Source organism: Poromitra crassiceps (assembly GCF_964638095.1).
Source record: "Poromitra crassiceps genome assembly, chromosome: 3".
NCBI lineage: Eukaryota > Metazoa > Chordata > Actinopteri > Beryciformes > Melamphaidae > Poromitra > Poromitra crassiceps.
Window position 1 is genome coordinate 40,063,748 of NC_139625.1, and position 12,500 is coordinate 40,076,247.

Below are 12,500 nucleotides of genomic sequence, written 5' to 3' on the forward strand. Positions count from 1 at the left end.
CTGTGTTCGGGCGGATTGCGCGTTTTTTCGGAACCAATTATTTGAGGTATGGCGGAGCTTAACATCTTGAGCTGGAATACAGGCGGTCTGAATATCCCTCATAAGAGGACCAGCACTTTAAGTTTATTATGCCGCAAGAAAATTGACATTGCATTAATACAGGAGACACATCTTTTGAGTTATGATGTTAGACGCCTTGCTGATAAAAATTATCATGTGATTGCCTCATCATCATCTTGTACAAAGACCAGGGGTGTAGCCATTGTAGCAAAAAGGAATCTCAAAATTAGGATTCACGATACGTGGTCGGATACAGCTGGCAGGATGGCCATGGTTAAAGCGGAAATCAGTGGCAGGAAGATGGCACTTTTATCTGTGTATGCACCAAATTCCTTTGACAAGTTATTTTATAGCAACTTGACAAAAACTATGCTGGAGCTGACTGATTACTCATTTATAGTCGGGGGGGATTTTAATACAGTCTGGAATGCAGCCGTGGACAAAACAGGTCAATCTGAAACAAGAGACCAGAAACTGGCATCTTCTGCCTTAAAAGCCTGGGCCAACACGGTGGGGCTTGTTGATATGTGGCGTTTGATCAATCCTTCAGTTAAAGGTTTTTCCTTTTTCTCTGGCCGACATAAAACGAGCTCAAGAATTGATTATGTGTTTGCATCTCCTAAGTCATTTCAATGCATCTATGATGTTGCTTTGCTTCCTATTGCCCTCTCTGATCATAAAGGAGTGCTTTGCTCAATAGTCTTTAGTAAGGTCTCATCTCGTGCACCGCGATGGCGGTTTAACACGGCTTTGTTGGAACAAGAGGACTTTAGGACACAATTTGTAGGTAAATTTACTGAATTTTTAGAATTTAATGTGGGATCAGTTGACGATTCTAGAATATTGTGGGACTCGATCAAGGGATTCATTAGGAGTAATACTACGCTATTTGCTTCTAATCAGCGTAAAGCACGCTTATCTAAATTACAAGAATTAGAGAATGAATTTGGTAGGTTAGACTCCGCTTTATCAGTTAACTATTCAGAACAAATAGCTCTACAACGTGAACTAGTCAAAAAAGAAATTACGGTAATGTTATTCTTAAACAGCACTCAGAGTTCTTAATTCATAGAACTAGACAACGATACTATTTCCATGGATCGAGACCGAGCCACCTATTAGCCATGAAAATTAGAACGAATGATCAGTTTTCTGACATCCCATCAATAAAGTCACAGGCAGGTAACCTTACCACAGATCCCACCGAGATTAATAACACTTTTCGCAGTTTTTACACTGATCTATATAAATCCGAGGTGTCTTTTGACCTGGACAAATGCAATGAATTTTTAGCTCAACTAAATATGCCTTGCCTGAGTGAGGAAGTTGCGAATGAGCTAGCAAGCCCGATTTCACTTGAAGAACTTAGAAACGCTGTTCTTAGTATGAAGAAGGGTAAATCGCCCGGGTTTGATGGCATTCCGCCAGAGCTGTATCTGACCTTCTGGGACATAATTGGACCATTTCTTCTTAGTATGATATGCTGTTCGATAGAAAAAGGTAATTTCTCTCGGGATGTTAATATTGCAGTAATCTCTTTACTTCTTAAAAAAGATAAAGACCCAACAGAATGTGGTAATTATAGACCTCTTAGTCTCTTGAATGCAGATGTAAAAAATTTCGCTAAATTACTCTCATATCGCCTACAAACGCATATGTCTTCCTTGATTCACTGTGATCAGACAGGCTTTATTAAATCGCCTGACAACAAACGGAGACTGCTACACATAATCAATGCATCTTCAGCTTCTCAAACCCCAGCGGCTGTATTGTCCCTTGACGCGATGAAGGCTTTTGCCCATCTTGAGTGGCCCTTTCTGTGGTCGGTGTTGAAAGTGATGGGCGTCGGAGAGGGTTTTATATGATTGATAAAGGTCCTTTATTCAAACACCTCAGCTATGGTTCTCACTGGTAAAATCTGCTCTGCGTTGTTCCAGGTATCTAGATCTTCTCGGCAAGGTTGCCCCTTGAGCCCGGGGCTCTTCGCGATTTCGCTGGAGCCTTTGGCTTGGTTGATTCGACAGTCTCCTGTTATCAAACCTATTATTGTTCATGATACACAGCAGCATTTGGCGCTTTACGCTGATGATATCCTCGTTTTTGTCCAAGATCCAGTACAGTCCATTCCTCATCTTTTGTCAGCGCTAGAAGAATTTGGTGCATTATCTGGTTTCAAGATCAATTGGTCGAAGTCTGCCCTCCTGCCACTGAATGCAGCTGCTAGGTCTACCATCTTGCCCGCTAACATTCCCTCTGTTCAGCATTTCCGGTATTTGGGTATCGAAATATTCTCCTCTCTTGATGCCATTGTTAAACACAATTTCACAGAGATGCTGAACACTGTGTTAAGTGATTTAGAGAGATGGTCAAGTTTGCCAAACTCACTGCAGGCATTTAGTCAAAATGAATGTGCTACCTAGATTAAATTTTGTTAGCTCCATGATTCCGCTTTGTCCTTCTGCAAATTTCTGGAGTAAACTCCGTGCAGCCATCTCCAAGTTTATTTGGAAACGTCCTCGCCTAAAAGCCACAACTATCCAACGGGCAAGACTAGACGGAGGCCTAGCGGTCCCTAACTTTAAATTATATAGTTGGTCTTTTAACCTCAGACCACTAGTCACTTGGTTTGATCCACAAGCAACTGTGTCGTGGCGATCAATGGAGGAAAAATTGGTGCACCCCTGGTCTTTGTCAGACATATTATTTGTCAATATTTCTATCAGACAATGTCAGCAGCAATTCGGCCCGATTGTAACTCAACTTCTGCGGACTTGGCGCTCAGCAGAACGATTCTGTAAAGTTTCTTGCAAATGGCATCTTCACACTCCGATTTTTAATAATAGGGATTTGCTAATTGGGGGGAAACCGGTCTTTTTTCCTCTGTGGCAAAACAGGGGTGTTCATCTCCTGGGTGACATCTATGACATAAATGGGTTACACACCTTTAAGGATATTAAACGCAATTTTAATTTACCAAATACAACCCTTTTTTTTTTTTCAGTTGAGATCTGCTCTCCAAACACAAGGTATATCGCAGCAACTCCCTTTACATTCACATCCATTCCGTGAGATGATTATCACAAAGAAGGCATCGAAAGGTGCGGTGACCTCTCTATACCAATATTTTATTGAAATGTCATACAAAAATCTTCCTTTAGAAAGAATTTGGAGGGGGGACGTACCCGAACTGGCACATGACTTTGATTGGGACATGGTATGGAGTAACATTAAATTAGCTTCTCGAAATCCCAACCATCAACAGATCCATTATAATTTCATACATAGGACTTATTTAACCCCCCGTAAGCTTTTTCTTATGGGGGCTATTGGTGATCCCTCGTGCACCCTTTGCTCGTTAAAGAGCCTTGGCACTTTTTTACACATGACATGGGAGTGTCCTCCAGTCGCTCGTTTTTGGCAGGATGTCGCCTCTAAATTGTCGTCGCTGATTGCGGACACAGTGCCTGTGACCATCTCATTTTTGTTGTTGAATGACATTTCTTCACTTCATATTCCTAAATATCAGAAACGTTTAGTGCTTGCAGGTCTAACGGCCGCAAAGAAAATGGTAGCAGTACGTTGGAAGCCCCCTTACATTCTGACCATCAGACATTGGTTATTAACCTTTCTTGATGTAATCTACTTGGAATTATCAACAGCTCGAACAAATGGGGCTAAGGAGGTGAATTTGAATATGTGGCTCGCGGCAGCTGAGGCTTTGAAAGAGCTGTTATAATGTCTTTATTTTGTGATCTTTGAGTCTGTTTTTGTTTTTGTTTCTCTTTGTTTACCCTTGTGGGGAGGGGGGGGGGGGGGGTTTATATGTTTTCTATGTCTGGCGTATTGTTTGTGTTTAATGTTCTGAAAATAAAAAGATTTGATCACAAATAAGCATACTGTATATCATGAGTGCTTTGTCCCAGTTGGTTGGTCCTTTATTTTGATCTATAATTTTCAGATATCTCGTTTACCAATGCAGACCTTGCCAATAAAGAGCTAACGACTGTTGTTGTCTCCTTACAGCCAACCTTAAGGAGCTGATCTCTCAGACCATGGTGAGCTGGGCCCAGGAGTGTCACATCCAGGACCCACAGCTGGTGCGGAAGATGTTCAGTCTGCTGCGGCGGCAGTACGACAGCATCGGGGAGCTGCTGCGAGCCATGAGGAAGAGCTACACCATCAGTGCCGCCTCGGTCCAGGACACCATCAACCTCCTGGCTTCACTGGGTCAGATCAGGTCTCTACTGTCCGTCCGCATGGGGAAGGAGGAGGAAAAGCTCATGATCGATGGACTGGGGTAGGTCGCAGCCTCAGTGAAGCTCTCTTGGCCTTGAATACGTTAAGGTTATGGACTCAGTTCTCATCTCACATACAAATCATTACTGGGTAACGCTTTATATTAAGGTTCTATTAATATGCATTAATTAATAGGTAATAAGGCTCTTATAAGGTGCTTATTAACACTAGTATGTTAATAATACTATATAAGTGTTAATAATCGCATTATAAACATATTTATTACTTTATAACTACCTTTACTAGCTGGTTTTGTTACTTTATTAAGCCTAATAAATAGTTTGTTATGACCTTATTAGCAGTTAACTATGCACTTATTAACAGTTAACTATGCTTTTTGCAGGTACCTCATGAGCCCATGCTCATTTCCTGGATAAGCGATGAAAATTTCAGAAAGATCCAAGCGTCGGTTCCAGAGTTATTCAAGAAAAACCTCTTATTGGCTCTTTAGAAGGCTCTGGGAGGCTTAATTTGCATTTTTGTCTCATCATGCAATTCTGCCCCTCTTAGAGACAGAAAACCCTGAGTGAAACACACATCTCTCAGAATCATTCCCCTGGCCGTTTGGCCATTCAGACATCTGCCTCCATTGAGGCAGCATAATAAGTGCATAATAAATGATGTATTAACCTTAATAAGGCACTGTTCTCGCTTTAGATCCGGTACCTGCAGAAAGCATAATAAGTGCATAATAAAGGATTTATTAACCTTAATAAGGCACTGTTCTCGCTTTAGATCCGGTACCTGCAGAAAGCATAATAAGTGCATAATAAAGGATTTATTAACCTTAATAAGGCACTGTTCTCGCTTTAGATCCGGTACCTGCAGAAAGCATAATAAGTGCATAATAAAGGATTTATTAACCTTAATAAGGCACTGTTCTCGCTTTAGATCCGGTACCTGCAAAAAGCATAATAAGTGCATAATAAAGGATTTATTAACCTTAATAAGGCACTGTTCTCGCTTTAGATCCGGTACCTGCAGAAAGCATAATAAGTGCATAATAAAGGATTTATTAACCTTAATAAGGCACTGTTCTCGCTTTAGATCCGGTACCTGCAGAAAGCATAATAAGTGCATAATAAAGGATTTATTAACCTTAATAAGGCACTGTTCTCGCTTTAGATCCGGTACCTGCAAAAAGCATAATAAGTGCATAATAAAGGATTTATTAACCTTAATAAGGCACTGTTCTCGCTTTAGATCCGGTACCTGCAGAAAGCATAATAAGTGCATAATAAAGGATTTATTAACCTTAATAAGGCACTGTTCTCGCTTTAGATCCGGTACCTGCAAAAAGCATAATAAGTGCATAATAAAGGATTTATTAACCTTAATAAGGCACTGTTCTCGCTTTAGATCCGGTACCTGCAGAAAGCATAATAAGTGCATAATAAAGGATTTATTAACCTTAATAAGGCACTGTTCTCGCTTTAGATCCGGTACCTGCAAAAAGCATAATAAGTGCATAATAAAGGATTTATTAACCTTAATAAGGCACTGTTCTCGCTTTAGATCCGGTACCTGCAGAAAGCATAATAAGTGCATAATAAAGGATTTATTAACCTTAATAAGGCACTGTTCTCGCTTTAGATCCGGTACCTGCAAAAAGCATAATAAGTGCATAATAAAGGATTTATTAACCTTAATAAGGCACTGTTCTCGCTTTAGATCCGGTACCTGCAGAAAGCATAATAAGTGCATAATAAAGGATTTATTAACCTTAATAAGGCACTGTTCTCGCTTTAGATCCGGTACCTGCAGAAAGCATAATAAGTGCATAATAAATGATGTATTAACCTTAATAAGGCACTGTTCTCGCTTTAGATCCGGTACCTGCAGAAAGCATAATAAGTGCATAATAAAGGATTTATTAACCTTAATAAGGCACTGTTCTCGCTTTAGATCCGGTACCTGCAGAAAGCATAATAAGTGCATAATAAATGATGTATTAACCTTAATAAGGCACTGTTCTCGCTTTAGATCCGGTACCTGCAGAAAGCATAATAAGTGCATAATAAAGGATTTATTAACCTTAATAAGGCACTGTTCTCGCTTTAGATCCGGTACCTGCAGAAAGCATAATAAGTGCATAATAAAGGATTTATTAACCTTAATAAGGCACTGTTCTCGCTTTAGATCCGGTACCTGCAAAAAGCATAATAAGTGCATAATAAAGGATTTATTAACCTTAATAAGGCACTGTTCTCGCTTTAGATCCGGTACCTGCAGAAAGCATAATAAGTGCATAATAAAGGATTTATTAACCTTAATAAGGCACTGTTCTCGCTTTAGATCCGGTACCTGCAGAAAGCATAATAAGTGCATAATAAAGGATTTATTAACCTTAATAAGGCACTGTTCTCGCTTTAGATCCGGTACCTGCAAAAAGCATAATAAGTGCATAATAAAGGATTTATTAACCTTAATAAGGCACTGTTCTCGCTTTAGATCCGGTACCTGCAGAAAGCATAATAAGTGCATAATAAAGGATTTATTAACCTTAATAAGGCACTGTTCTCGCTTTAGATCCGGTACCTGCAAAAAGCATAATAAGTGCATAATAAAGGATTTATTAACCTTAATAAGGCACTGTTCTCGCATTAGATCCGGTACCTGCAGAAAGCATAATAAGTGCATAATAAAGGATTTATTAACCTTAATAACGCACTGTTCTCGCTTTAGATCCGGTACCTGCAGAAAGCATAATAAGTGCATAATAAAGGATTTATTAACCTTAATAAGGCACTGTTCTCGCTTTAGATCCGGTACCTGCAAAAAGCATAATAAGTGCATAATAAAGGATTTATTAACCTTAATAAGGCACTGTTCTCGCTTTAGATCCGGTACCTGCAGAAAGCATAATAAGTGCATAATAAATGATGTATTAACCTTAATAAGGCACTGTTCTCGCTTTAGATCCGGTACCTGCAGAAAGCATAATAAGTGCATAATAAAGGATTTATTAACCTTAATAAGGCACTGTTCTCGCTTTAGATCCGGTACCTGCAGAAAGCATAATAAGTGCATAATAAATGATGTATTAACCTTAATAAGGCACTGTTCTCGCTTTAGATCCGGTACCTGCAGAAAGCATAATAAGTGCATAATAAAGGATTTATTAACCTTAATAAGGCACTGTTCTCGCTTTAGATCCGGTACCTGCAGAAAGCATAATAAGTGCATAATAAAGGATTTATTAACCTTAACTCATTCACCGCCAATGACGTCTTTGACGTGTTATCAGCAATGGCCTTCCCCGCCAAGGACGTGTTTGACGTGTTTTTGTTTTTATTGGTGCAGCGCCTGCAGCAAACACTTGCCCAGCCTGTCACACAGACACAGGTCCCTGCCTTCAAAGGGTAGCCGACAGCACGCGATCAAACACATACCGCAGCTGTTGTTTTGAAATTGAGCAAGAGGAAAAGCAGAGAACGGGTAACGCTTCCTTGTGCAGACAGGAGAAACGCCATTGAAACGCCGAGCTGGAGTCGCCTTCCTCTGTGCCAGCCAGGAGAAAACGGGAGAAAGTAATCAAGAGATGTGTTTGATCATCGGAGGAATGAGGAAATGATCGATCAGTTTGCGAGGGCGGTGAGGACGTGTTGAATAGCCGAGGGGAAAACGGGAACGATCATAGATATGACAGGGAGACATGGACGAGGACGGTGTACCAGAACAAATCAAAATAAACACAGGAACAGCTAGGCAGCAGCGGGCAGAAGGCACTCACAGCAGCCCGCTGTCCTTCTCAAGAGCTCTTCAGTTGGTTCATGAAATCGCTGGGCTGCTCGCCCTAGCTCCAGTGTTGCTCCTGGCCAATCCCAGCGCCACAGGGCGTGGTTATTGCTTATCCTATGTTGGGTTAGAAATCTAAAAGGGGGATCGTGTGTGTGTGTGTGTGTGTGTGTGTGTGTGTGTGTGTGTGTGTGTGTCTGTCTGTCTGTCTGTCTGTCTGTCTGTCTGTCTGTCTGTCTGTCGGTGTGTCTGTCTGTCTGTCTGTCTGTCTGTCTGCACACTCACACCGAGTAAACTGTATTGTTGAATGTAAAAAAAAAGCACTTCATGTGTGTATATATATATATATATATATATTTTTTTTTTGTCATTTGTGTCCTAACGAATAATATTTACATGTCTGATGTCAATACAGTTCAAAATAAAAGAATTGAGAGTGAGTTATGCCTGAGATTGTGCCCTTTTACAAAAATGCTTTTTTCTCCCTTTTCTCTTCCCAGACAGGCTTTTTTGGTGAACATGGGGTGTATAAAAAGGGTTATAAGTAGAGTACAGAACATGCTAAAAGCTAACTTTCTTTTTGGGGGTGAAAGTAGAGACTTAGATCTTCATTTCGAGGTATTGGACATCACTGTAGTCCTAGTACAGAATTTACTGTGGGTCTTGAAAGATGACCAAACATTATGGAAATACTTGGCCTGTGCCAAAAATGCCAGTCAGATATTGGCAGTGAATGAGTTAATAAGGCACTGTTCTCGCTTTAGATCCGGTACCTGCAGAAAGCATAATAAGTGCATAATAAATGATGTATTAACCTTAATAAGGCACTGTTCTCGCTTTAGATCCGGTACCTGCAGAAAGCATAATAAGTGCATAATAAAGGATTTATTAACCTTAATAAGGCACTGTTCTCGCTTTAGATCCGGTACCTGCAGAAAGCATAATAAGTGCATAATAAAGGATTTATTAACCTTAATAAGGCACTGTTCTCGCTTTAGATCCGGTACCTGCAAAAAGCATAATAAGTGCATAATAAAGGATTTATTAACCTTAATAAGGCACTGTTCTCGCTTTAGATCCGGTACCTGCAAAAAGCATAGTTAACTGCTAATAAGGTAATAACAAACTATTTATTAAGCTTAATGAAGTAACAAAACCAGCTAATAAAGGTGGTTATAAACTGCTTATAAATGTCTTATAAGCTACCAATAAATATGTTTATAATGCGATTATGAACACTTATATAGTATTATTAACATAATAGTAGTGTTAATCAGCACCTTATAAGAGCCTTATTACCTATTAATTAACGCTTATTAATAGAACCTTAATATAAAGCATTACCCATTAGGGTCCTGCAAAATCCTCATATCTCAGATTTGTGCCTTTTTTGGGGGCAAAGCTAAGCAATTGATTTTGCTTCTTAAAATGTAACAAAGGGGGGGGGGGTTATTTAATTATTTCACTAAATGTATCCTTTTTCTTATCCAGTGACATCATGAACAACAAAGTGTTCTACCAGCACCCCAACCTGATGAGAGTACTGGGCATGCATGAGACTGTCATGGAGGTCATGGTCAACGTGCTGGGAGGAGACAAGTCACAGGTACTACAACTTCTACCTCTATACTTCCATTGGCTGTGTCTTCATGGGGAACTATAGATAGCTGCTGCTTTCAGGATATACTTTCACCTTCAACACCTTCTTAGCAGGAATGAAATGGCTCATTGGAAAAGTGTTGTGTTCGAGTGGGGCTTTGTACGGTCTCATTGACATGTGGAGTGTGCTTGCAGGGTGAGCGTGCACTAATGAAGAGGTGATCCCAGTCGTGGGGTTTCTCCTCAGGCTGACAGCATCAGTGTCTGGGATGGAGGGCAGAGAGGGCACAGTGTGTCTGGCTGGCTGCGTGAAGGTGTCGGCCCTTTGTAGATGTTCATTAGGAAAGAAGACATCGGAGGGGATTTACGTATAACAACACGCTTGGAGAAAGCCAAATAGTCATTAGACTAAACTCTGTACCTCTGAATAAAGCAGCAGCCTCCCCAAATCTGTTTGGGTACAAAAACAGTAAATCTATTTGTACTACAAATAGATTTACTGTTGTTTTGAGTGACAAATTCTCGGGCACATTGCAATGCCTAGCTGTAGACAAGTAGATAGATAGATAGACTGGATTTGTCTTATAAAGATTGAAACATGCCATCTGGTCTTGTTTGTTAATTTCTATGTTCTGTTTCTGCACATTGGCTCCTGTATTAAAACTCCTACCAGAGAAGCTGTTTGACCTTACTTGCTCTGTATGTGCCTCCCCAAAGGAAATCGCCTTCCCCAAGATGGTGGCCAGCTGCTGTCGCTTCCTGTGCTACTTCTGCCGAATCAGCCGTCAGAACCAGAAGGCCATGTTCGACCACCTCAGCTACCTGCTGGAGAACAGCAGCGTGGGCCTGGGTGGGTACGGCAGGGAACTCTCTGAGCCTCTGATTGGCTCCCACTATGAGCAGTATGCACCATGCTACAGCCCTGGGTATCCTCCCACAATGAGCGCTGGTGCAGAGCTCTCTGTTTCTTTTATCGGATCAACACCACACAGCATGATCAGCAATCAGCTGGAACCAACTGTAATCACATTTCCCTCAAGAGAAACACCTATACTGTAGTAATCCTGCAATCCATTTTACAAGGATACTACACTACATACCTTATGAAATATGATTGTAATTTCATAGTTCCTATCCTATATCCTATAGTTCCCATCCTATATAACTAGTAATAGAGTACCGCAGCAACGAGTCGGAAGTAGCAAATCGCCACCATGTTGGTTCGTAGAGGGAAAAGGCTATGGGATTTTAGAATGGGGATTTTGGTTAAATTCATGAAATACGGTCTGTGGTTAACAAAAATTTGTGGGAGTGGAAAAGTCTGTTCAGCAGGATCATCTTCAGAAACAAGGACAACTTTGTCTTGGTCCACGTTTGTGAAGATGATCCTGCTGAACACAAATTTCCACTCCCATAAACTTTTGTTAACCACAGACCTAACCCTTACGAACCAATATGGCGGCAATTTCTGGGTAAGCCTACAAAAATATGTCATCCCTGCGGTACTCTACTGTATACTTTTTTGGGGGGGCGGGGAGGCTTTTGTTGCCTTTTCCTGGTGGTTGCTATATTCTTTTACAAGCCAATGGACACAGGTTACTAACCTGACGCTGCCAGATGGTTTACATAACCATCTGGGAATGAGTCGCTCAGGAAAGCGTTTCAAAGGGCAGGCGCTTTCAAAAAAATACCTGGCAGGTGATTGGATGAACCATCTGTCTATCACGGGCTTGCTCTCGCTGGCGTCACACCTAAAGCCCACGTCTAGCTGCCTCATAGGACGCTGATTGGTGCAAGCCACTGGTGGTTGGGATTCAAACCAATAGATTGGAGCGTGTCAGGATGGATTTGTCATGTGATCGTGATCTCATGATCTCATGATCTCATGCAAATCCAGCTGCCTCGCACGGTTAACAGGTTAGGGTCAAACATACTTGGAAGACAAGCTCTATGATGTATGAAAGAAGGATGCTAAATGCTGCGACAGTGCGCTCATTAACATGGGTGATATATACATCCCAGTGGGATCACACAGCTTCTTCTTTAGCTGTGAGCCTGCATACATTAGCCTCGCACCTGAGAAGAGGTGCAAAAATGTGTGTGTTTCTCAGTGTGTGTTAATGCATTGTGTATGTGTGCATGTATGAGTGCTGTGAATTCATCGGGAAAGAGAGTGACTGACTCATCTACCATTCTGTTAGAAGATAGCGATGCCAGAGTCTTAGTGAGCCCCCCGCTGGGGAGAGAGTGCATCTCGCCTGGATGCACGCACGTGCGCGCATGCGCACACACACACACACACACACACACACACACACACACACACACACACACACACACACACACACACACACACACACACACATTACAGCTCGCTCAAAAGACAAGTAACAACATATTCACATATTCACAGTCATTTGATTCATGCTCAAGTATACAGTAAACATGTGCAATTGCAATACAAAAAAATCTATACTGATTAAAAGGCAATTTCCACAAAAGTGTGTAAGATACAGTATAGACGGTTTTCACGGAAAGTCCAACAGGAAGTGAGCTGCGGTTCAATGTTTTTGTTGTCAAGTTAAAACCATCTATATCCACAATATTAAAGAAGTGTCTCTATGCACAGTGGTATACAAAATGGCTTCCATAAAGCCTGTCCATAATATAAGTGCCAAGTATCTAGTGTCAAGTGGTAAAGGAAACTTTTCGTTTAACAATCATGTTAGCCAGCTGTTAGCAGATTAGCTGCTAGAGACATTTGGAAAGAGTGGAAACACTGCCCCCTGCTGTACCAGGGGGAGAGC

At 41.0% G+C, this 12,500-nt stretch overlaps 1 protein-coding gene across 1 annotated transcript in view; it reads left to right on the forward strand.

The window, feature by feature from the left end:
• Window positions 1-12,500, forward strand: part of LOC310773104 (ryanodine receptor 3) — a gene marked incomplete at both ends in the record, with an annotated part of 192,734 nt that overhangs the window by 135,370 nt on the left and 44,864 nt on the right. Inside the window, 3 exon segments of the mRNA XM_083633021.1 lie at window positions 4,084-4,357; window positions 9,586-9,700; window positions 10,414-10,543. Coding sequence (XP_083489147.1) covers window positions 4,084-4,357; window positions 9,586-9,700; window positions 10,414-10,543 — 519 coding nt within the window.